Source organism: Phocoena phocoena, chromosome 5, assembly GCF_963924675.1.
Source record: "Phocoena phocoena chromosome 5, mPhoPho1.1, whole genome shotgun sequence".
Taxonomy (NCBI): Eukaryota; Metazoa; Chordata; class Mammalia; order Artiodactyla; family Phocoenidae; genus Phocoena; species Phocoena phocoena.
The window spans coordinates 10,104,626-10,130,972 of record NC_089223.1 but is presented as its reverse complement, the minus strand read 5'-3'; the positions used below and the strand labels follow the sequence as shown (position 1 = coordinate 10,130,972).

The 26,347-nt window shown below is 33.7% G+C and overlaps 1 protein-coding gene across 2 annotated transcripts in view; it reads right to left on the bottom strand.

Moving 5' to 3' along the window:
* CCSER1 (coiled-coil serine rich protein 1) overlaps positions 1 to 26,347 on the bottom strand; it is a 1,266,496-nt gene that overhangs the window by 548,103 nt on the left and 692,046 nt on the right. The window contains exon 10 of one of the 2 annotated variants that reach the window (XM_065877864.1): positions 8,935 to 10,031. The exons of the other annotated variant lie outside the window; for it this stretch is intronic. Coding sequence (XP_065733936.1) covers positions 9,972 to 10,031 — 60 coding nt within the window. The 3' untranslated portion in view covers positions 8,935 to 9,971. Of the gene's footprint in view, positions 1 to 8,934; positions 10,032 to 26,347 lie in introns of those variants that run through there. 2 annotated transcript variants of the gene reach the window in all.

The window sequence follows — 26,347 nt, the reverse complement described above, 5'->3', positions numbered from 1 at the left end:
ACCCATTGTGCAATTTATGACACTCTTTCTCTCATAGGCTGCAACATAACAGATGAAGATTGTTCCACCAACCTGAGTCTTACAGAGAGGGCGGAGAGCTGTCTGTTGGCCAGCAATAGACAGGAGCAATAAAGAAACAAATAAAAGATACTGAAGTCACTAAAATTTGCTATTGTTTCTGCAGCATAACCATAGATTCAGTTATTGCATTCTATTGGGGGCACCACATAGTGAAGTGATTAGGGGGTGAATTCTGGAATCAAGACCACTTGGATTCATAACACAGCTCTCTCATCACTCGTATGATATCACTTTGGGAATTTTACATCACCTTGCTGTGCCTTAATACCCTCCTCTGTAAAATGAGAATAATAGAATCTATCTTGTTTTTGTTTAAGATTACATGAGACAACACATAAAGCATTTAGAATATTGCTTGGCACATAGTAGCACCTAATAAACATTAGCCATTATTCTCTCCACCAGGAACTACAGTACCTTTCATTTGCTTATGTTTATAATACTAGTACGGTTATTCATAATTATAATTGCTCTGAAAAAAAAAAATAAACAAAGACCAGTACTTTAAACAGCAAGTTTATCAGATTTTAAAGTACTGATCTTTGTTTTTGGAATCTAGAAGAAATGGATAAATTTCTAGAAACATACAATCTTCCAAGACTGAATCAGGAAGAAGTAGCTAATCTGAACAGATAAATCATTAGTAGTGAAATTAAATAAGTAATCAAAAGACTCCCAACAAGTAAAAGTCCAGGACTGAATGGCTTCACAGGGTAATTATACCAAGCATATAAACAAGAGCTAATACCTATCCTTCTCAAATTATTCCAAAAAACTGAAGATAAGGGAATACTCCCAAATTCATTCCATGAGACCATTACCCAGACAACAAACCGATACCAAAACCAGACAAACATTAAAAAAAAAAAGAAAATTATAGGCCAATATCTCTAATGAATACAGATGCAAAAATCCTCAAAAAACTTAGCAAACTGAATTCAACAATATATAAAAAGGATCATGCACCATGATCAAGTGGAATTTACCCTAGGAATGCAAGGATAGTTCAATATCCAAAAATCAATCAATGTGACACACTACATTAAAAAAGGAAGAATAAAAATCACAAGATCATTGCAACAGATGCATAAAAAATTGATAACATTAAACATTTATTCATGATTAAAACTCTTATCAAAGTTGGTACAGAGAGAACATATCTCAACATAAAAATGTCATATATGACAAACCCACAGCTAACATCATACTTAATGGGGAAAAGCAAAGTTTTTCCTTTAAAATCAGGAACAAAACAAAAATGCCCACTCCTGCCACTTTCACTTACATAGTATTGAAAGTCCCAGCCACAGCAATCGGACAAGGAAAAAATAAATAAATAAATAAGAGGCAACCAAATTATAAGGTAAGAAGTAAAACTGTCACTAATTGTAGATGGCCTCATACTGTATGATGTCATTAGGGTTTTCTAAAACCCTAATGTCTCTACTGAAAAACTATTAGAACAAATTAATTCAGTAAAGTTGCAGGATATAAGATTAATATACAGAAATCTGTTGCTTTTCTATACACTAATAATGAACTATCAGAAAGAAAAAGAGAATTCTGCTTAAAACGGCATCAAAAAGAACAAAATACCCAGGAATAAACTTACCAAGGAGGTGAAGGACCTATACTTTGTAAATCTTAAAACACTGATGAAGGAAACTGAAGATGATGTAAAGAAATGGAAATATATCCCATGTTCATGAATTAGAAGGATTATTATTATTCAAACAGCCATACTACCCAAAGCAAGATACAGACTTAGTGCAATCTCTATCAAAATATTCATGACATTTTTCACAGGACTAGAACAAATAATACTAAAATGTATATGAAACCACAAATAACCCCAAACTACAAAAGCAATCTTGACAAAAAAGAACAAGCTGGAGGCATCATGCTCATGGACTTCATACTATACTACAGAGCTACAGAAATCAAAACAGTATAGTACTGGCAAAGAAGCAGACATATAGATCCATGGAACAGAATACAGAGCCCAGATAAAAACCCACACACCTACAGTCAATTTACAGCAAAGAAGGCAAAAGTACACAATGGAGAAAAGACAGTGTTGCTAATAAGTGATGCTGGGAAAACTGGACAGCTGCATGTAAAAGAACGAAATTAGAACATTTTCTCATACCATATACAAAAAAACTGAAAATGGATTAAAGACCTAACTATGAACCAGAAATCCTAAAAGAAAACATAGGAAGAACACTCTTTGATATAAATCACGGCAATATCTTCTTGGATCTGCCTCCTAAAGTAAAGGAAACAAAAGCAAAAATACACAAATGGGGCTTCCCTGGTGGCGCAGTGGTTGAGAGTCTGCCTGCCAATGCATGGGACGCGGGTTCATGCCCCGGTCCGGGAAGATCCCACATACCACAGAGCGGCTGGGCCCGTGAGCCATGGCTGCTGAGCCTGTGCATCCGGAGCCTGTGCTCCGCAATGGGAGAGGCACAACAGTGAGAGGCCTGCGTACCAAAAAAACCCAAAAAAACCCCCCAAAAAACCCACAAATGGGCCTAATTAAAATTAAAAAGGTTTTGCATAGCAAAGGAAACCATGGACAAAATAGAAAGACAACCTACTGAATGGGAGAAAATACTTGCAAATGATGACCAACAAGGGATTAATATGAAAAATACATAAGCTACTCATACAACTTAATACCAAAAAACAAACAAAACTGCATAAAAATAGGCAGAAGACCTGAATAGACATTTTTACAGAGAAGACATACAGATGACCAATAGGCAATGAAAATGAAAAATGCTCAACATTACTAATCATCAGAGAAATGCAAATGAAAACCACAATGAGCTATCACCTCATGCCAGCTAGAATGGCATCATCAAAAAACCCCACAAACAACAAATGTCGGTGAGATGTGGAGAAAAGGGAACCCTAGTACACTGTGGGTGGGAATGTAAATTAGTGCAGCCAACATGGATGTACAGAGGTTCCTCAAGAAACTAAAAATAGAACTACCATATTTTACAGCAATTCCACACCTGGGTATATATCCAAAGAAAATGAAAACACTATTCAAAAAGATGCATACACCCCAAAGTTCACAGAAGCGTTATTTACAATAGCCAAGATATGGAAGCAACCTAAGTGTCCATCAGCAGATGAATCAATAAAGAATATGTGATACATACATATATATATATATATACACACACAATGGAATATTACTCAGCTATAAAAATGAAATTTTATCATTTGCAACAACATGGACGAAATTGGAGGGTGTATGTCACTGAAGTAAGTCAGACAGAGAAAGACAAATACCATATGATATCACTTACATGTGGAATCTTAAAAAAAAACAAGTGAATATAACAAAAAAGAAACAGACTTACAGATACAGAGAACAAACTAGTGGTTACCAGTGGGAAGAGGGAAGGGGAAGGTGCAAGCTAAGGGTAAGGGATTAAAAGCTACAAACTACTATGTATAGCTTGTAAGCTACAAGGATATATTGTATAGGACAGGGAATACAGCCAATATTTGGCAGTAATTTTAAATGGGGTTATTCTGTAAAGCACTGAATCGGTATGGTTTACACTTCAAACTAAGGTAACATTGTAAATCAGCTATACTTCAATTAAAAAGTTAAAATATATATATATATAAAGTGCAGGTTCTAGATCCAGAGGGCCTATGCTTAAACATAGCCTACTAACTTTCTAGTAATGTAATTTGGTGCAAATTTCTTAACTCCTCTATATTTCAGCTTTCTTGCTTGCAAAATGGTGTCATGTAACAGTAGCTCCCTCATAGGCTTTTGTGAAGAATTAATACTTACAACATGTAAAGCCTTTAAAACAGCACTTGACACATAGCAAAATTAAAAAATGGTAGCCATAATTAAGCGGCAGAATGATTTAGAGTAGAATTTAATTATGCCTGGAGAATCCTGGGAATATGGGACTCGGTTTCCTCTTCATGTGAACAAGTTGAGAGAAAAGAAACAGCTCTATAGGTTAGGGGACTGATGTGAGTAAAGGCACTAAGACTTGGTAGAAACAAAACAGTGTGTTTGTGGAACAGCAACAGAACAGATAAATCAGGCTGCAGATATTGGATTCAGTTTTTCTTATATGTGTTTTCTCTTATGGGAATTTTTCTAGTGTACTTTTTATATATACCAAATGGATGAAAATACAAAACAACAGAGATTTTACATAAATAAACCCACATCCCAAATATCTTAAAACTAGACATTTTATATTCAATAAAATACATAATGAGGTATATAGTATAACTGAAAGAAGAAAATGAAGAATTTATTCCAATTAGTTGAATGGATTATCGTCCCAACAGGAGTAATTTTGTATAAATAGCAAATGGAAACAAAGAATAAAACAAGTATTTATAACTTTAAATATGACATATAAATGTAAATAAGCTGACCGTCTCTTATGTGGTATATTACAGCATACATCAATTAACAAAAACTTTATTTTAAGGAATTTTAATTTTTTCCAATTGAATCACAAATTTCTTGATTTTCAAAAACTGCAATTCACAAAAGCTTGCCTTAAGTGAAAAATAAAGGGAAACATAATCTTCAGGAAAAGCAATCTCCTAACTCTTGCCTCAAACTGTTTTGAAACATTGAAAACAAAGAAGAGAAACCCAAAACAAGTGCAATTTTGGTCAGATAAACTTTCTATAAGGTCTTCTCCTTTCAATTAAAGAGAAATGAAAAATCCAGGACGCTGGGCTTCATTCCACTCCAATATAATATCACTTTCAGAATGAACTGTGGAAATGGAGCAGGTGAGAAGGGAGAGTTAAAGCAACTGGCTTTTCTCCAGGGGAAGTAAATAAGAAGGGAGGTAACCTCTTCTAACCTTGCCAACATAAAAACTAGATCTCCAGGAAAATAAACTAGTAATAGCTGCTGGAAGGAGGGTCCTTATCAATGGAAATTATAACAGTATGCTGCTGGTTAAGGATTGATTTGAGTAAATAAACTTAGAATCTTTATGAACATGGCTCCCTGAAGAATTCATATTGTTGGGATATAAAATGAAGATACTTCATCAATGAAACATTTCTCCTGCTGTGTGAGGTAACTCCATAAAATCTCACTTGGAAATCTGATCTCTTAGCTTGAATCAGAGAGTGGATTCCAAAGTGGGATAAAAGACCTGGGAGAGCTGTCCCCAACCTGGCAGACCTCTTTCCTCTTTCACTGGAGCGTGATGGCCAGTACCTTTGAAATGATTAGTATAAGCTTGATATTGGCTAAGATCTATGATTTGTATGAGTCTTATTTGATCATCTGATCTTTTGTGCTCGCTCACCAGATATTGCATACTCTTTTTCATTAAAAACTAGCAATAAATTTCCAATGTATATATCACATTCTACTACAAGATGCTTTTCACTTTTAAAAATCAAACTAATTTAAAGTTATTTTGGGCTTCTAAAGGTTACACTATGATAAAAAGCATTAGAAAAACAATATAGAGTATGGGTTTATGCATATATAATTTTTTACTTATGTTGTATTTGCATTACTAAAACAGAAAAGTTAGGTTTTCAGAGATTACTCATTAATTTTCAGGATCCTATTCTTCAAATTCATGTGGCTACAACCAAAATGGCAGTATGATGATAAAGATCTCCAAAAAATCATAAAGTTGTATAAAAAGATCTCCAAAAAATCATAAAGTTGTATAAAAATTGTACTAGTAATATAAATTAAACCCTGAATCTATATTAACACAGTAACTTCTTAAACATCATAAACCATGATGCAGAGAAAATTAAAATCCGTGTAGCATATTTACTGCCAAACGAAGTTACTTGTTCTTTCAAGTTTACTCTGGTATTCTTAGTGGAAAAAAAGATACACATAAATCTCTTTCCAGGTCAAGAATCTTGCCAACTTTATGAAGAAGAAATCTTCCATGAAGAGCCTGAGTCAAAAGGCATGACATTTATTCACTCTCCCTGGTCATTATATTCAACATGTATTAATACACAAGGCTTCCAGACTATTTATCAAAGTTAAAGCTACTGGCTCTTCTACTTTATAGCTGAGGGGAGACTTCTTTCATCTTTTAAGTCTTATACATATATTTTAAATTGGAAGCTTAAAAGAAAATCTAAACTAAATCTTAAGGGGAAGTATGCAACAATCATTTTACCCTTGCTTTGTTGTTTTACTTCATCAGAATCCGTCTTGCATTTATATTTGTCATTGCTCTTTCCCTTTCTTTCCTAGGAATACTCATATGCTACTTCATCAAATTTCCTCCTCTTTAAAAAAGCAAATTAGTAAGAAGATAATTTAAAATAAGGGTTTCCTTATTTCATATATGTGTATGTATATACAATCTGACCATGATGTGTATAAATTAAGGATGCAACAAATAGTTTTCAGGTATTAGGAACATTTACCAGAAAATATTTTATTATCATTTGATCCTCCTGTTCATCAACCTCCTATATGTATATCAATGTACAGCATTCAAAGAGGAGAAGAGAAAAGCTTTCACAAAAATCAGTTAAAAGAACACCCAATGAATATACTCAAGATGTTTGGTTTGTAGTAAAAAATAAAGAAAACTGCTAACCTCTCATTTTTTCTCCATTTTACAGCCTATCCTACTCTACTCCATTGTAATTAATGGTATAAATGTATTATGCAAATTTAGATATCCAACAGACATCACTTGGAAGGCATGGGAAATTCTAACAGTTCTTAATGCTTATTAATATCAAGAGTAACAGTTCTTTTCAATGGAGGATATGTATGTCAATCTATCATTGACATGTGGACTTGTGTCAAGTACGTACATCAAATGAAACTGATGTGTTTGAAAATATATATTAGTATTAGTTTTTTCTTTAAATGTGCCAGCATATCATAATGGCGATTACTGTTGCCCCAAAAAGCACCAAGACAAAGATTTCTTTTAGAAAGAGTGATTAGATGTAAGAAATTAAGATATGATAGAACTGCATTTAGAGAGTCCTGTGTGAACATGTAGGCACAAAACACAAAATCATGAAAAGCATCCTGTTGTTACATTTGGACTTTCCTGCCTCTAGCAGCAAGTTAAATATGGAAAACTACATTTTGTTTTCTAAATAAACAAATATTTAAAACAATATCAAATTTAGGTAATTATGAAAAATAGCAATTTTGAAAACTTTAGCAAAGAAGTTTTTATGTGTGCCATAATAAAAATCACATGTGCATAGTAACATATACTTACTTTAGAGTCTTCATTAAAAAATCATTTAAAACACAGCTATATGTCATAAATCTAACCAAGAATAAGTGATTTATATTTTAAAATATTATAAATAAGAATATTTAACATGCATACATTTCAGGGACTGAAAAATTAAATTTTCAAAATGATTCAAGATATAAATAAAATATGTGTTAATAACTGTTAAAACATCTAGCAAAACTCTTCCTGGTTTTCCTTCTAAGCACTTCTTTATGTTTGAAAAAATAATTCTTAATAATATAAAATAAATTCCTTAGCTCATATATTATTCATCTTAGACAGGTATTCACATAGTAAATCTATATCATCACCATTAAGCCTAGACTATAATGCAGATTTAAGATAACCTCAACCTTTAATATATAAGGCCTGTATAATATACAAGTGTGTATATATTCACATATGTAATCCATGTATAATTTGTATTGAATTTTGCAATCATGCAGTTCACCAGTATTCTGAAATCAGGAAAACAAAACAAAATCCTGACTTTTGATCTGAAACACCTACAGCACAATCTAGAACTTTTAATGTCTGTTAGAAAAGTTACATGAACTTGAGAAAGTCACTCAACCTCTTCAAATTCCACTTCAATCATTTGGAAAATAAATATAATTAAGCTTGTTCATCTCTTATTTTTAGTTAATTATTGTCAGGGTATTTCAGACAGATATGGAGGCATAATAGTATAGCATAATGCTCCTTTCACCAATAAATACTGATGCTGCGCTATTTGCAGCTGTCAGATATACTATTATGCTTCTTGCTACTTCTTTGAGAAACAATCATCAACCTCAGTTTTGTTACACCTTGGAATATAGTGCAGTAATTATAATGGTTCTTGCACATTTTCTAAAAACTAACCATGCCATTAATCCCTATTTTTAATTCATGTTTAATGTAATCAAAGAAATGTAGAACATTTTAATAGTTAAATGGACAAACTACATAATAAACACTTCTGGAGAGTGTGAATATATTTCACCATGAAAGTAAAATTAACCCAGAAACATGTTTTTTTTGTTTTTTTTTTTCAGAAACATGTTCATTGATGTATATTCAGCACAATCCCATTAAAAAAGAAAAATTACATGAAAGAAAAAAAAAAAAGGGTTTCTGAGGAAGCAGCCTGAAATGTCTTACTGGTGTTAAAGAGCAATCATAAAATGGTAGCTTTTCAGGTTAGGTGGCTTTTTTGTCTGTATTGACAATTTTTGCTACATTGCTTTTGAGGAAAGAAGTACCTTTCTTTATTGACTTAATCTACTTGCTAATACATTTCTTTTTTCCCTTGCATCCTAGTCAAAATATCTTTAATTGAATTCTTTCTTCTTCAAAACGATATTGACCATTCAAGCTGATAAAAATCTTTATCAGAGGAGTGCTTTATTGCAGGTAATAGAATTTCTTACATTATCTACATTTATGGGTTTCAAATGTTAAAATAAAACAATAAATAGAAAGAGATAAGAACAGAATAAACTCTAGAAAACTGTTAGAGAAACAAAAATGTTTTCGTATCTTGAATCATAAAAGGATGTTTTAAGCAGCAAAGTCAACAAGGACACATACAATGTTTTCAAGTAAATAAATATATTTACAGTTTTAATACCATGGTTTAAACCCAACATTTGATCATGCATATTATATGTTACATAATAATTCAAATAATTTAAGAAATTTTATAGCATATTTCTAAATGTTACCATCATTAACCATGATTATTTCATTTCCTGTTTAAAAAATATAGGGAATTCAGTAAAACCTGCTTTTCCTCTCCTTAGCTCTATGGCTCTTCTGTTGTCCTGCACCACAACACTGCGACATCCTTTGGGTTCTGTCACTTATCCTTGCAATAAACTACAACACTCAAGAGTACCTTGTTGCTACCCAGTCATTTGATAATTAAAGTGAGCTATTACAGAAAGGTAATAAACAAAGACACACAGAAATCAGGCAGTGATGCCAAGTCCAGGAGACAGGTTTTTTTTAATGACACATTCAACAAACTTCCCTCAATATGAGGTCAATAGCCAAAAAACTTTCTTCACTTATTTAGAGACAGAAGTAAGTTTTTTTACTTTCTACAGTTAGAATAAGACTCTGCATGATTTATTTTGTTTGAAGACATACTATTTTCATCTTTTGATCTCAATGCAAGGGAAAAAGAGGTAACTTAGTTCTTCGGTAAGACCTGTCACACTAGGATGGCGGAAACTAGAAGCACTGTTTTGAAACTTAATGTGCATAGAATATATGGTGAAATTAAACAGACTATAACCAGAGAGACAAATGACATGGATGAGAAGGTTGAACAAAAAATATGTCCTGCCAAGTGGAATATTACACTTCAGAATAGCTGCATACAGAGACAATTTAAAAATAAGTCTATTTTTTTGTTTTAAAAATAAGGTAGGAATATGTTAGCTTAATCTACATCCATTAATATTTTATGCAATTGTGTACAAATGCAAAAAGTGTGAAATATCTGGAATGGAAAGATTTCTGTATTACATACTCCGAGAAATAGCTAACACATGAAATAATGGAAAACTGATTTCATATTTAGCATGTCAGATTTGTGATACATTTCTTATCAAATAATGATTTAACCTAGGTTGAAATATGTACTGGTTTAAATAAAACTTCAGTGCATGTAGGATTCCACAGGGCCTTGAAAAGAAGAAAACAAAAATAAACAAATGAATGACATCAAATTAATAAAATGAAAGGAAATTTTACTTAATATGAAGATGTAAAATGTTTAAACACAAATTAAAAAAACACAGACCAACATACCAACATAAGTCTATTCTACTTATGACTTTCTAAGTAAATATTGCTATTAAAACTTAATAAAAATATTTATATTAGTAATGTTTCCAGGCTCCCAACTTCCAATTAAATACTTTACTACCAAAAGCAAGGTGAAGGAGTGAAGACCAATTAGCAAAATTTTATTTCTCTGGTTTTGTAAGTGGAGTAAAAAAACGAGTTTTCCTCAACTTTTAATGTATTCTTCATTTCCAAAAAACTAAATGATTAATAGGTAAGTCCATCTGGCTCTCCTTTTTGTAAATCTCCTTTTTGTAAAGCTCCAAAAGAATTTTCAATCTGTTGCAATTATTATTATTTTGAAATCTCTATACTTTATTGCAGCTTTATGTGATAGGAAATTAAAACATTTCAAAATACTTCACCTTTAAAAAAAGGAACTCCTTGTCCAGGTAATGTGTATAAAAAGAAATATAGGATCCAAGAAGTATAGAATATGGCAGCTGCCTCCAAGGCATGTAGAATTCGGTTGGAGAGATAGAAATGAATATAGAAAAGATGAGCCATACTACAAGACAGTAAGTTCTATGTCAATACATAGGAGCTATATATGTCAATATATAGAACTGATAACAATATCTAGTACTGACAACTACAGGATACGTTATATAGGACCAGTAACTGCTGAAATTGTTCTATAGAAAGAGAGATCACTCCCAGTTTGAGTGGCCAAATCAAATGGGAGTGGAGCTGGGCCTAAAAAGAGAGATACATTATAGGGGAGGGGCATTCTAAATAAAACAGTTAAAAACAAAACAAACGAACCAAAACACTGAACAACAACGGAGACAAGAAACAGCAATTTGCGTTGGAGCAGCTTAAGTGGAATAAAAGGTTTATGTTTGGGAACAGTTAGAGCTAAAATTGTGTAAGTAGGAAAGGATGTAATTTAAGCAGCTATGACGCTGGTTTGAGGAATGTGGATTTTATCCTTTAAGCTTTAGTGAGCCATTAAGAGAGAGTTTTAAAGTAGAAATACAACACAGTGTAAGCTGTGTGTTTGTGTTTATTTCTTTTAGATTTATCTGTGGTGCATATATAGATTAGATATATAGATTAGAATGTGTAGAGACTTTAAGTAGGAAGCCAAGACCAAAACTAATGTGAGTCAGCCCTAAAGCAGCAAGCAGTACTGGAAGGTGACTCTTCTTCATAATCTGATTTTTCCTGTTAAGAGGCTTGTTCCAGTTTTGTGAACAGCTGACCCATCACTCAGGTTACAGCTCAAAAGCAACATCCTCAGGTCTTCCATGATGAGTCCTTTCTAGACACAAGTATTCCTACTTCACCTGACGTCATCTCTTAATCTCATCTTTCTGCTTATTTACATCACCCCTCATCACTGTGTGAAATTCTTACCAATTTCTTCATTTCTAATTCATTTTCTGTCTTCATCCACTAGAATATGAGGTTCACGAAGAAAACAAACCTGTCTATTTCTTGTTCACCGCTACAATCTCAGTGCCTGGAATACCTTTCTTAACTTTTATTTAAAAAATGACTGTATAAATGAAAATATATCTTGAGAAAAAATGTCTTGAGATGAAAGGAAACTCAGGGCTATACTTGTATGTTGTACACAGAAGCACATACATATTTGCCAACCAAACATGTTCTTTTTTAAAAAAAAAAAGCCTTCAGAATCATTAAGGCTAACAAACATTTAATAGATACTCAGTGTTTGGTTACCTGTTTCCCAAATGCTAGTTGAATGGATGTAAAAAGACAGAGGAAATAAATTTCAGAAATCTAGAATCTGTGCTCCCGTGTATTTTATGACTCCTGACATTCATGTTTTTAATAAAGCTCTAATACAGATCCACCTTTTAATATTTTTAAAAGTGTCAGTAAAAATGAAGGGAATAAAATATTAGATTGAATATGTTCAGAAACACAAATGTCATAAAGCATGCAATCCTAACATTTCTCTCACTATGAAAGTTTATAATACTCTAATACTTGTCACGTAGGGAGGACGAAAAGCCCCAATACTTCTCTGTTCTTTTTAGCTAGTATAACACGAAGCAGGGGAGGGGAAATTACCAGGAAATATTAAAGCTCAACTAATGAGAATAAATGGTTCCCCTTAACTAGTCTGTAGAGACAACAGTAATTTGAAAAATAGGGTATTTTTTTATGATTAACCACTCTGGGGATATTGATATTGTAATGGCTTTACACCTTCATTGTTTCACTTATTAATATAGTCTAGAGATTATTCCATTCCAGAACATTAAGGCTTCCTCTTTTTGGAAGGGGAGGGGGCTCTACAGACCCCATTTTGTGAATGAGCCATTAGTACTAAATAGTCCCCTATTGGTGGAAATTCTGTGTTGTTTTCATCTTTACCTATTACAGATAATGCCCATAAAGGAAAACCTTATAGAAATGCTATTTGCTATCTAGGAATGTGTATGTTCTGGGTCAATTTCTAGAGATAGTATTGCTAGATGGAGAATAAAACCATGTACAATTTTGTTAGATTTTTCAAAATTTCTCTCGATACAAAATTGTAATAGCATATGACAATGCCATTCTTTAAAAGGAAAATTCTTGAGAAAAGTAAAATATGTTTAAAAGGTCACATGATTGAATGATATTCAGTCATTTAAACTATGAAGTAAAAATTTATTAATATTACAGCACAATAATATCCATTTTAAATGCCCAAAATATGTAAACACATGTATGTTTATATACATGTAATATATTTATAGATATACTATAGATTCAGTGTTTGTATGTTTATTTTAACATAATAAAAATCAAAATGGAGGTAAAAACTTTTAAAAGAGTAGAAAGTAATATATACACTCACACCAAGTAATTTTTGTCTTATAGTGACAAAGTCCCAATAGTGAGTCATTACTGATGCTCCCTCAGAGAAGAAAAATTAATCCTTTCAGACTAAATTAGAGTTTGTAGCAACTTTCCCATAAATTAAGAAGACTTTTAAGTAGCATTTTTGGAGCAATATGAAGTGTCTCTTATAATCTTAAAATTTGAAAAACACTATTATTTCTAATTCTAGTCTTAGGCTAAAAAAAGAACAATCCATCAATTTTTAGGTTATACTTTTATAATTCAAGAAAATACTGAACCTGTTTAGAGTATTTTTCTTTTTGAAAATTACTCTGTATTAGACTAACCCTTAGACAAATTTTCCTCTAATTTGATGGAGTAAATCCAAATCTGTAAGTCCACTTATAAGCACAAAGCTCATAAAGTAATGACAAATCTCAAGTAATTCTGATATGTAAAGAACTATGACCCTTTAAGCACTCTGAATTGCAAATTACATTCTTTTTGGTATACATTTTCTCTATAGTAATTCAGCTACATACATGTAAAATTCTAACCGCCATCTTAAAAATGTGGCATCACATAAGAGTGTAATTTTCTGATATTCTTACTTTATAGAGCATGACATTAATGTTACATGTGGCTCTTTTTAAGGAAACTCTGTAACACATTATTCTGAAAATTCCAATTCCTTTGCCTATTTGGCATGAAGCCAAACATTTATGGAAGTTTTTTTTCTTTACCTCTCTACAGTTACTTATGTTATTAAAACATTTTACATCTTTATTTTGAAACACTAATAATCTAATATTTTAATGTTTTTTCCCTAAAATGATTACTACTTCTTTTATTGGCAGACGATATAAGCTAGTGAAGGCAAACAGAATTAGCCACCCCCAAATATGTCTCTTTGGAATAAAAATTACACTGAGTTAATTATTTTTGAGAAACTTCAGACACAGGAGAAGCTCTGAAAAGTGACTAAAGTTACCCTTTGTAAGAGATATTTCCGTTTGTAAGGGCATTCTCCATTTGTAAGAGTGTCTCCCTCTCTGCACCAGGCAGCGGATGACTAAGTCTCTAGAAACTCTTGTCAGTATAGAAGGCACGGACTTAAATCTAACAACCTTACCCTTGTTTACTGTGTTTTTCCTGGTAACCTCCCATAACTGGCTTCCCCACTGCCCAACACCTTTCTTTTGTCTCTAGCTGGAGATGGTATTTATAGTGTTGGTTTGACCATTTCAGGGAGTTAATGTATGCAGGAGATATACGTGGTATTAAATTTTTGTTTTTCTCCTCTTAATGTGTTTCATTACAGTGGAACTGTAATGAAACACAGTCAAGAACCTAGACAGAGAGCGGGAAAATTATTTTTCTACCACTACAGTTTGGAGACCCGTGATGGGGCTTGCTGAGGCACCATATTTGCTCTGGAGTCTGCAGATGGGATTCTGGAAAACTGGCAGAAGCTGGCTAAGGGTAATAATTCTTACCAAAGGCAGATCTCCTGGATCTGTCTCTATAGTGCCTGGTTCAGAGAGGAAGGTAAGCATTTCTTGACCCTTCCTTTTCAAATTTAGATTAAAGGGAGAAAATACCTGCGTGAATTAGTTTCTTGGGTATAGCAACTTTGGTAAAGATTTTTTTTTATGAGTACTCTTGTTTTATATTGATCCATTTTCCTCCCAGAGAGATAGTAATTGTTTGCTTTTATCTCTGTCTTTTCTGTCATTTGTTATGAGGAGAACCATAGCCTAGAGAGGTTTTCCTTCTATTTTATTCTATGCCTTAAAAGCTTGGCCTTGTAACCAGTGAGAATATTCTCCCTGGGATCCACCAGTCAGAAGATGCATGCGCCGGCATGCATCTAGTGGACAGCCCAATAGCAGCATTCTCATTGTCCCCCCCACCACACCAGCTGCCAGGGGAGTTTGTCATAAGGGTCCCAGTCCACAGGGGGCCTTTGATATCTCAAATTTCATTGTCTCTTTAATGCTGGGAAAGTCCCATTCACTAGTAGCACCTGCCTGGTGTCACAGATTAGTGGGTATGTAGCTGAATGCATCACACGTTCTCACGGAAAACCGCAGACACCATTTTCACTATACCATTCTTACCACTTGTGACAATGAAGGTCTTTGCTTTCTTAGGCTAACTTTGGGAGTGAATTTTCAGGATCTTGTGATGGCTGCAGCTTTTGTACACTCTTTTGGGATGCCTCTTGCCTCTATGGTTAAGCCATAAAAAGCCTTATTGGTTTGAGTTGCTATTGAAATATATAAGATCCTACTTGTCAATGGCCAGATGATGAATCCTTTGAGTTGGAAAAACCTCTATACTCGAAAAAATTTTTAGAGAGCTCTCATTCTAACAACTGTCTTTTTGGTACTATGGACAGACCAGATTGAAAAGAGGACACTAAGAATTGAAATGGCTTGCCTTACAGACCCCTTTGACAAGATGAAGTTACAAAGCCTCATTAATCACAACTTTCAGAAGATACTATCAAATTTAGAGAACAGTTAGAAAGATCAGTGGACATCCACAGTCACATTCACTGGAACCCTGATTGGTAGCTAAACGGTGTTCTTCCCACCCATGATTGTATTGTACTTATCAGATAAACCAGATGGCCTCTTGGGAAAGCCCCCTCACAGAAGAAACAAATGACCAGAATTTCTCCCAGGCCCTCCTACAAATGATCAGGAAATGGATCAGCTGGAGGCTGATGTTCAGGTGCTGATTGAAACAATAACAGAGGCTTTTCCCCCTTAAGGTTAATTGGTCTAAGGTTGAATTGTACACTCAGGAAAAAAAAAAAAAAGGAGAGCATTGTAGCCTTTGTTGAATGCTTTATATATTTTTTTTTTTTTTTTTTTTTTTGCGGTACTGGGCCTCTCACTGTTGTGGCCTCTCCCGTTGCGGAGCACAGGTTCCGGACGCGCAGGCTTAGCGGCCATGGCTCACGGGTCCAGCTGCTCCGCGGCATGTGGGATCCTCCTGGACCGGGGCACGAACCCGTGTCCCCTGCATCGGCAGGCGGACTCTCAACCACTGCGCCACCAGGGAAACCCAATACATAGATTTTTAAAAGGCATACTGCATTAAACCCTAAAGCTCCAGAATATAGAAATCTTGATTTCCAGCTTAGTTGGAAATCTTCTACCTGATATAAAGCAAATTGAAAATAATGTAGTTGAATGGGCAGGTCAGTCCCTTGATATGATTTAGGCTACAACCAAGTTCTTTGAGGAATTAGAAACAACTTTGTTTTTCAAATCTTTGCAAAACCAGAGCTGCAGCTCTAGAAACAATTCAAAGTCCACCTATCCTTTTTACCCACGCCACCAAAGGTCCCCTATTCATCTCAAAATGCTTGCAAAAGGATCAGGACATTGGAAACAGTACTATCCTGCACCTAAGAAAAATAAGGAAAGTTTAAATAGTAATTATTCCCGGCCTCCGATAATATGCAAATATACCCCAAAACTCAATTTTGGAGAAAATTTGGATACTTTCTGTGTTTTTGAAATGTAAATTTTCTACCCCATCTTAAAAATTTTCTACCCATTCTTCTCTAGGACCTAAGAACCAATCCTTACAATGTAAACTTTAGGGAGCTGTTTCTCATCAGAAAGAGAAAAAAGGAGTTATTTGGAAAATGGGCAAATGAAAAATTCCAAGTCTCTTCTTTCACTAATACTAGTAGGAAAAAGGAAAAAACAATCTTTACCCATCTTAGTGGACAAACTTCCAGAAACACAATTTGGACCCAACTGTTCTCTTATAAACTATAAACTAGTCAGGTACTAATATTGTACCTGACTCATAGCTAAAATTTTAAAATGAAAGCTATAAGATATATATTTGTATCTGTACGTTTATACATGTCTATATATGTATGTTGTAGATGTGTGGTATTTTTCTACCTCCAGATGTTATTGCTAAAATTAATCTGTAAAAGAGTTCTATTTAATTGACTTAAAATAAGTGCCTTATAAATTAAGTATTCCTAAAACTCTCAGAAACATAGAAACTAATCCAATTAAAAAAAACGCACAGAATCTTGGATGATCTCCAGTTAAAGCTAGTTGAAGTTTGTTGGTTTAATTAAAATAGACATGTCTTCAGTGTCATTAAATATAATGCAGACATCCAACTCTCATTCTACTTCGGTTTACTAGTTGGAGAAAGTTCATATTACCTCTGTTAACAAAATTTGTAAACAAGAAAAATAGTTTAGGATGATGGCTGACTTTGTCAAATATCTCACAAAGTTTTCATGAGTAGTTTAAACATAATTGTTGAGAAGAAGTGATTTAAAAAGGATAAGAGTTTTTAGGTGAATGTTTCAGCAATAATTATGTATCATGGTACATCTATTTAAATAGTTTCCCAAATCCTTTTGGTAACTTCAATCCTTAGAATTTTGCTAAGTGACAGAAATTTATCAAATATCTAGATTATTTCCAAGTAAGATAAAATATTAAACATCAATTATTGAACATAAGCTTATCTACTTTTGGCTTCCTATTATAGAGGAACTAATTACATTTGGGTTTGTTAGTAAACATTTCTTGTGCCATGTCGAAAGGTTTTACTATTAAAAGGAGCACATGCTTCCTAAATTATAAAATGTATTAATAATTAATTTGCCAATGTAAAGAAAACTGTAGTAACATACAGTTTATAATTGCTTACTTTTTAGTTTTCACTATAAAGTTCATAAGGGTTAAAAATTCTAATTAATGTGATTAAAACTAGTAGAAACAGTAAGGGAAACAACTGCAAGGAAAGTAAGATGTGTTTTTGGCTAAGCAAATGTATGAGGTATGAAATTCCTAGAAATCTGATCTATACTGGCATAAAATAATTCTATTTATTATCTTAAAATGTATGTCAGACACATAAGCAAATTTCCTTGTCAATTGCATTGTTATGCACTCTCACCCGATCTTTAACAGTAGCTATTTTTAAGTATTTGTCATTTACAGACAGTTATTATTTCACCTTCATGCTTTTGCCAAAGTGCTTAATCTTCAAGGAAATTCATGAAAAGGACTCTAACAAGCGCTCTAGAATACAAATTCCTGATAACTTTAAGATCATGAAACCCAACTAGGTAAGAATTACCAGAAATAATCCAAGAACTGGATTAATGAAGAGTGAGATTTAATAACATGGGAATGAATGAAGTGATGACCATGAATATAATCTTTATGACTTTTTGTTTGAAACATTGCTGGTTCTTTAATGTTTTGTTTTTCTAGACTTAAGGAAACCTTTTTCTTTTCTCTTGACCTAAGTATGAATTAAAGCAATTTGGCAAAGTATGACTTTGTGAATAAAGATGAAACAATTACTTCTTCTCCCTAACTGATCCCTCCATAATTCAGAAACTGTAAGTATTTTTATACTTATTTGCATAAATTCAATAAGACTCTGTTCTTATAACAGGACAAAACTGGAAACACTGGCTATATTGCCAAGGCTTTGACTGAAATGTCATATATATTTTTTTTTTTTGCGGGACGCAGGCTTCTCACTGTTGTGCCCTCTCCCGTTGCGGAGCACAGGCTCCGGACGCGCAGGCCCAGTGGCCATGGCTCACGGGCCCAGCCGCTCCGCGGCATGTGGGATCCTCCCGAACCGGGGCACGAACCCGCGTCCCCTGCATCGGCAGGCGGACGCTCAACCACTGCGCCACCAGGAAAGCCGGAAATGTCATATTTGAGACTGTGCCTAGAATCAGATGACCACGTAACTTTAAGAAACTAAGTTTGATTTTATGAAGCCAACACTGTCCCTTAGAAAAATAGCCTGGTACCTTGCTTACAGGGTTCCCGGCAACCTTCCCAGGTGAATAAGGAAGTTCAACTTTCTGGCAGGTACAGGAACCTCAAGAGACTTTTATACCTTGAGAAGAGATATATATATAGGTTTTGCAGGCAAAGTCTGATGGCAACATTTTGGCTTGGCTTCCTAGCCTTGAGGTTTTAAAGGTTCAATCTGTGATTCTTTATGAAAGTTCTAGCAAAGCAGATTTAAAAAGAACCTATACAATCACTATTCTTGCTGCACTTATGTAAATAATCAGGCCAAGTTCAATGAGACTAGATCTATTTTGCAAATGTTTTAGTCTTATTGTGATTGTCTTTGGTAAAAATGAGAGTGATTATAGAGGGACATGTTTTAGTAGCATACCTTTATGGATATTAGATTCTAGTCCTATTATTTTTTTATTATTATTTTTTTTTTACCTGCAAACTGGAATGGAAACTTTCAGTTTCCTCAAATATCTTGCTACAACTCTTCAAACTCACTTCCAATTTTCTCCCACCCTTCTAACTTGGAATGGGTGAAAAGAAAAGCCCTTTCCTAAAGTTCTGCAAACTGAATGTGAACAACTTGATATAAACTTCAGAGAAATCACCACAACAGCTCATGTATAGACAATCTTCCATGTTTGTTGATATGTGGGACACTCCAAGTTTACCTAGACACCTGATAATATCAGAGACAATCAAACTGAAAAAGATGCTTTGAGCCTGACGTATAGAAATCTTGTGCCTGGATTCAGAAACTGAGTTATAGTTTGTTCTCATCATTAATCTTTATCTTTCTTTCTCTACAGAAATGCCTCTTACTAAGTACCTGATTGCAAGCACAGTATAGACCTAATCTTGGAAGCCCGTTTGCAAGACCACTTCTGAGATGAGACACAACAGTTTAACTAGACTGACCTATTCTCAGGACTAAGACACTGGTTCAGTGAAATAATGGATCAACTTATCAACTCAGCTTCTGAACTGTGGGACTTCTTGAGGAAGTTTTAAAGGCAGGACTTAAGGGGAGCAGAATTTGACACCCTAAAATATGTCTCTTTGGCATAAGGATCATCTTAAGCTGATTATTTCTAAGTAATTGCAGACACAGGAGAAGCTCTGAAAACTAAATAAAAGTTACCCTTTTGTAAGAGACATTAACATTTATAAGGGAAATCTCTACTTTTAAGGGTATCTCCCTCTCTATACTCAGAAGAGAGGATGATTAAATCTCTAGAAACTTTTATCAATGGAGAAGGCACCAACTTAAATATGCCAAACAACCATACCCTGTTTATTCTACTTTTTCTGATAATCTCTGTAATTTGCCTCCCTGCTGCCCAACATCTTTCTTTTGTCTTTAGCTGGAGATAGTATTTAAGAAGGTAGCTTGGGACATTTCGGGTGTTAACCTAGTTTTCCTGTGTATCTCCCATCTATACCATACATACACATGTTACTAAACATGTTTTTGTCTTGTTACTCTGTATTATAAGGGTGTCTCAGCCAAGAACCTAGAAGGGTAGAGGGAAAATTATTTTTCTTCCTCTATACAAGTATTCTCAAGTTCCAAAGTATGAGTTAAGTAGTTGAGAAACTTCTTGATAGAGAAAGACCATTATGAGTGCTAATGATCTTGACAGATATTACCCTATTTTGTGCTGCTGAAATCAAGTTACAAGTAGGAGATTGTTAGAGAACAGCAGATATCATAAGAAAACTGAAGGGGAAAAAATGAAGTAATTTAATTAATTAAATCTGATAGCCTGATTAAACAAAGCCTCAACCATGACAAAATAGAAAAGCCATCAGTTGGTATAATGAAAAAAATAAAGTACTGTCACATCATTATGCTAAGGCAAAAAATTGTCATCATTATCATTTCAATTTAGAATATATGGTTTTATGATTTCTGCATATTGAAAAAGTAATGTTTTTAGGGAGTCATTGTGACTATTACCTTTAAAAACATTTAAATATTAATTTATACAAAGTATAATATAATTGGATCACAAATATACTCAGCCAATATTTGTATGAATCCAGTTTAATCATATTAAAATTCAAATAGCCATTTAAAACACATTAGTGTATAATTTGTTAATTCTTAGTATATACATAAAAAAGTTTAAAAAAATTTGCATCGAATCCTACCTTCTATAATAAGTCGAGTAAATAAAAGTAGATTATTTTTTATACCTGTGTCATGCAGGTGTTTCTCTGTGTGTATTGAGAGACTATGTGTTTTGGTGTATATATATATATATATCTATATAAATATTTTGTATTTATATTGCAAAGATACGTGTGTATATATATATTTAAAGAATAAATTTCCTTTTACAGATTTTCCTGATTGTAGACATTAAAGGAAACCACTGCTTTCCCTAGAAATAATATAAATCTCCAAAGATTTACATTGAACAAGTACTTGAAGAAAGTCTTAGAGCTTAAATTAATACAAATTATGATTAGCTACAACTGCATAGTACATCATAAACAGATATTGAGAGATGCCCTTAGCGTATACATTGTGTTTTCTTCCTTCAGAAGGGACCCCCTATTATGCAATGCCACTTAGCACACTGGAAAATACTAAAATAACTTCTAAAGTTTTCTAAGGCAAATATTTGAAATTCTGAAGTTAGATTTCCTATAGAAATGGCAATCTATGAGATGGAAGTAGAAGTGGGTTGGGAGAAATTTTCTTTTCAACAAATATCTACTTTTCTTCTCTCCTATCAATGCTATCACAGAGTCAACATAATTTTAAGCAAATATGATCATCACTATTAGTAGATGAAAGGGAGCAAAATATACTAGCACAAAACATGCCTCTTTGGCAAATGGATTATCTTGAGCTGGTTATTTTTAAGAAACAGCAGGAGAAGCTCTAAAAAATTGAGAAGTTACCCTTTGTAAGAAGAATTCACATTTTTTAAGACAAACCTCCAACTGTAAGGGCGTCTCTCTCTCTCGGTACCAGGAAGAGAATGACCCAATCTCTAGAAAATTCTATTAATGAAGAGGACACCAACTTAAATCTGCACAACCATACCCTTGTTTACTGTGTTTTTCCTGGTAACCTCCCATTACTGCCCTCCCTACCCCCATTTTATTTGCCTTCAGCTGGAGGTGGTATTTAAGGTGGTGGTCTGGGCCATATCAGGGAATTACTCTTTTCCTGGGTATGTCCCACTTATACAGGAAGTATACACGCTACTAAACTTCTGTTTGTTTTCTACTGTAATTCTGTCTCTATTACCGTGGCGGGCAGACCTCAGCCAAGAAGGTTAGAGGGAAAGTTATTTTTCCTCCCCTACGTAATTTAAGCTATATAAAATATTTGTGGGTGTGCTCTTTTGCTTTGTTTTAATGAATATTTTTATAATTATAAGAATTTTCATAGTTAACACTAAGCCTTGCTATTTTCCCCATGAGAATTTCAACCACAAATTCACTTAACGAAAGAATTATCAGTTAACTAATACCAATTCTATGTAGCCAGAAATGAATTAAAGACCTGGAGACATTCCAGGAATGATCTAGCTCCTACATAAAGATTCAGAATTTTAAAAGGAACCATTCAATGCAATACTGTTAAGGACAACTGCACGTTTTCACCCATGTTTTAAAATCATTGGTTGTCTATGCTGACTTGCATTTAATACATCTTCTAAAAGGCACAAAGTAGTCACTGCAAAGTATTTGTTAGATATGACAAAGAAATATAGAATAAAAATGTAGGATAGCAATATGTACTTCTGTATTTTTGTGAATAAAGTAAAACAATGCATACTGATTTGTTACTGATTTTAGGATTATAAAATTATCATTAAAAAATCATTAGAGTCTTAATCTATTCATTTAATTTTCACCAATTATTGAGTGCTTTCTTTATTTGTTCACTGTTAGTAGCACACCTCTAATAAATGGGATGTGCTGATATACAATGCAGTGTAACTATACATTTAAAGTTTATAGATTCAGCTCTGCCTGGGCTGGAAGAAGAGTGGTACACAGAGAAGAGGATGGAGAGAATGCAAGCAAAAAAAGAAAGAAGAAAAGCAAATGTAATTTACATAGTATAGTCGATTCGACAGTTTTCTTCTTAGTGCCCCTAAGTGAATATGATGGAAGAGGCTGAGCAGGCTGTTCCCTCAGGTGGTCTGGGCTCCCCTAATGTGAGTTTCCTGATGCACTGGGTCTGATTCTAGGGTTTAATTGTCCAGAATGCATTTTTTTTTCATGTTGCAGGGCCTCTAAATGAAGCAAACTATTCTTATTCTAGGCCTGCAGCCAAGATAACAGCAATTTGTTCTGACTGAGGGTCTTTGAGGAGTTGCAAGGAGCACATCACAAAAGGATTTCTGGCTAAAGGTGATTTTTCACCTCACCTCCTTCAAGTCTCACATCTCACACCTCATCCTCAGACCTGCCCAGGTCACTCTATTTAAAATTTTTGGATCATAGCCCTGACCACATCCCTACATTCACAATTATCTTTTCCCTGTGTTATTTTTCCCTTTTACATTGCATTAGTAGCTTCTAACATACCATACACTTTACTTTTTATTATATTTTTTACTTAAGTATAATAAAGTACAAGCTCCCTGCGGGATTATTTGTTGTTTGGTTAAAGGATGTATCTCAAGTACCTAGAACAAGGCCTGGCTTCCAGTAAGCACTTAGTAGTATTTGTTGAACGATGCATGTATGAATCTTCAAAAGTGATGCCCTTAGAATTTCACCAAAAGATAAGCTGATTCCTCCATTAAATAGTAACAAGCACCTGTGGCAGTCGATGTTTCCAGTGTTTTTCATCAATGTTCCTATATGAAAGTTACCCTTAATGTAATATGAAAAACTGTAGTTCAAAAGAAAATCTAGAATATATCGTTCAGTTTTGAAATCTGATTTTTTTAACTTGTAAAAATTAACAGAAATACCTGAGATAAGTAAATATTAAAGAATGAAGCCTATTGGGGAAAGGTACTCATCTACTAAACACTGGGGCACACTGCAACGAATGGATCCAAAATAGGTTTAAGAAACTACAGTTTATTAGCAGCTGGATGAGGGAGCCTAACTGATAGTTATTCAATTCTTAGCATTGGGCTTAACCCATAAGCTGACATAATGTGTTAGCATAACACAAAATATTCTCCTGCTCTAATAGCTAATAAAACAATTACAGTAAAAACTAATTACTTTTATTCCTTACATGATGAACTATTTCATATTTGTTAGAACTCCCTGCACACTACTAATGGTGCCGGGAGGGATCCAAAATTAAATCTAAGAAAAATAGCATAAATTGAGAATACATAGGTGATTGTTTTGAGTTTTTCAAAGTGTGTATTCATAATGCAACTACTTAAGTAGAAAGCTGCATTTACAAAGTAAATCCCACCATTTGGAAAATGCGTTAAAATATTTGGAGAACACACAGTGCTGTGAGCGTACATTTCTAAAATGATTTATGCTTCACTCATACATGACAGACAAAATGTGTGATGTCACAATTCGGTTGATTTTAAATAGTCAAATGAAAACCATTAATGATATTTAGACTAACAGTGATTACTAGTATTTGATGAAATACCTGGTAACTTTAAAACTCTTAAAGAAAATATGAACAAAGCATTCCTAGTTCAACTAAACACTTCTTTTTAAATATAAGTGTAAAACATATACTAATGAAAGGAAGATCTTCTTAAAACTTTAGTGCTTCTGCCTCTAAGAGTAATCTAGAGATCCTGTGACAGTTCTGAGTCAAGTTCAGGCACTAATTGAAAGGAAAATTTACACCCAAAGTCAATCAGCCACATTTAAAATGACAATCTTCTGTAGACCATCAAAAGGAAGTTAAAAAACTGTCCATAAAGGTGTCAAATTACTAAAACGATCTGAATTTTCTCACTGCCAGATTAGAGCATTTTGGTTGTTTATGCTTAATTACTTTAACCAAAATGTTATTTGCAGTAGTTCAAACTATAAGGTGTTTACAGGCAGCATATGTGCTTTGTTGAAGCATCTACTTATACAACTGATGTAATCAGAAGAATCTTGTCTACCTCTTAATGTAATCTTGTAATTGGCAACATTGCTACCTGACAAAATCTATTCATATTCTCTCCAGTTTTAATAACTCAAGTGACACCTAAGAAATTATTCTTTGATCTTTCAATAAACTAAGCCTGTGAAGACAGAGGAGGGTCAAAGAGGTTAAACTGGCATTGATTATTTAAGACACATTCATCATTTATTTAACAATCTCCCTCATCACAAGAACTATTGTGTTTACAGGCCCTTGCTGAGATACTCTGAATTTACTTTTTTTTTTTTCTTTTTTTTTGCGGTACACGGGCCTCTCACTGCTGTGGCCTCTCCCGTTGCGGAGCACAGGCTCCGGACGCGCAGGCTCAGCAGCCACGGCTCACGGGCCCAGCCGCTCCGCGGCACGTGGGATCTTCCCGGACCGGGGCACGAACCCGTGTCCCCTGCATTGGCAGGTGGACTCTCAACCACTGTGCCACCAGGGAAGCCCTGAATTTACTTTTAAATAATTCTTGCCATGTGCATTAGAAATCAGAGCACACTGTACTCTAACGTAAGTTTCAAGTCTCCTGATAAATCTGTTACAGGCTAGAAGTTGTTTATTGTACAAACCTTTGAACTTATTCACTGTAGTGGATATTTGGAAATTTCTTTTAATAGTTTTCATTATAATTAGTATCTTCTGGGGATTCTATTTCCTTTCTTAAGCAAAATGTGTAGTAACAGCTGTCTTCCCAAGGAAATTATATTAATAGATACTTGTAGTCCCTTATATACTGACATTCGTATCACTGAAACATGATCCATAATGATCTGTAAAGAACAATTTGTGGCGAATATTGAGTTTTAGAAAAAAAATGAGACAAAAAAATCATCCATAATGTGCATGATTTCTACAAGATTTCTCATTTTTTCTGATAAATACTATTGCAAATTACAAATAAATATAGCATACAGTTGGTATATATATATTTGTGAAAAATTAAAATGTCAAATTATATTTCCTGAGAAAATGTGAGCAAAATGTTATAAGTCAAAGGATGATTCTTATTGAATATAAGAATGTAAAAATTGAATTATAGATATTGAAAAGTATAGAAAATATATTTCAGTCATGAAAAAAGTTACACTATTGATGAATGATATTCCAAGTAGTCACACAATTTATCACATTTAAAATGCTTTACTTATTTCTGTTTTGTTTATTTAAAGTATTTCCCTCCCCAGTTTCTTCAATACAAATTGCCCTAAAATCTATTACAACACTTACATCTGGTTACTGGCATAGGGCTCTAGATGCATATTTTTGGTAATTAATTTGCTGATTCTGATGACTGTCCTACAATATATCACCAGGAAGTATAAAGTATGAAATCTTTAGAACATATCATTCTATGTTAATGACTACCCAAATCATATCAGAAACTTGTACAAGGTGATCCTTTAAGGACTCACTACCAAAAA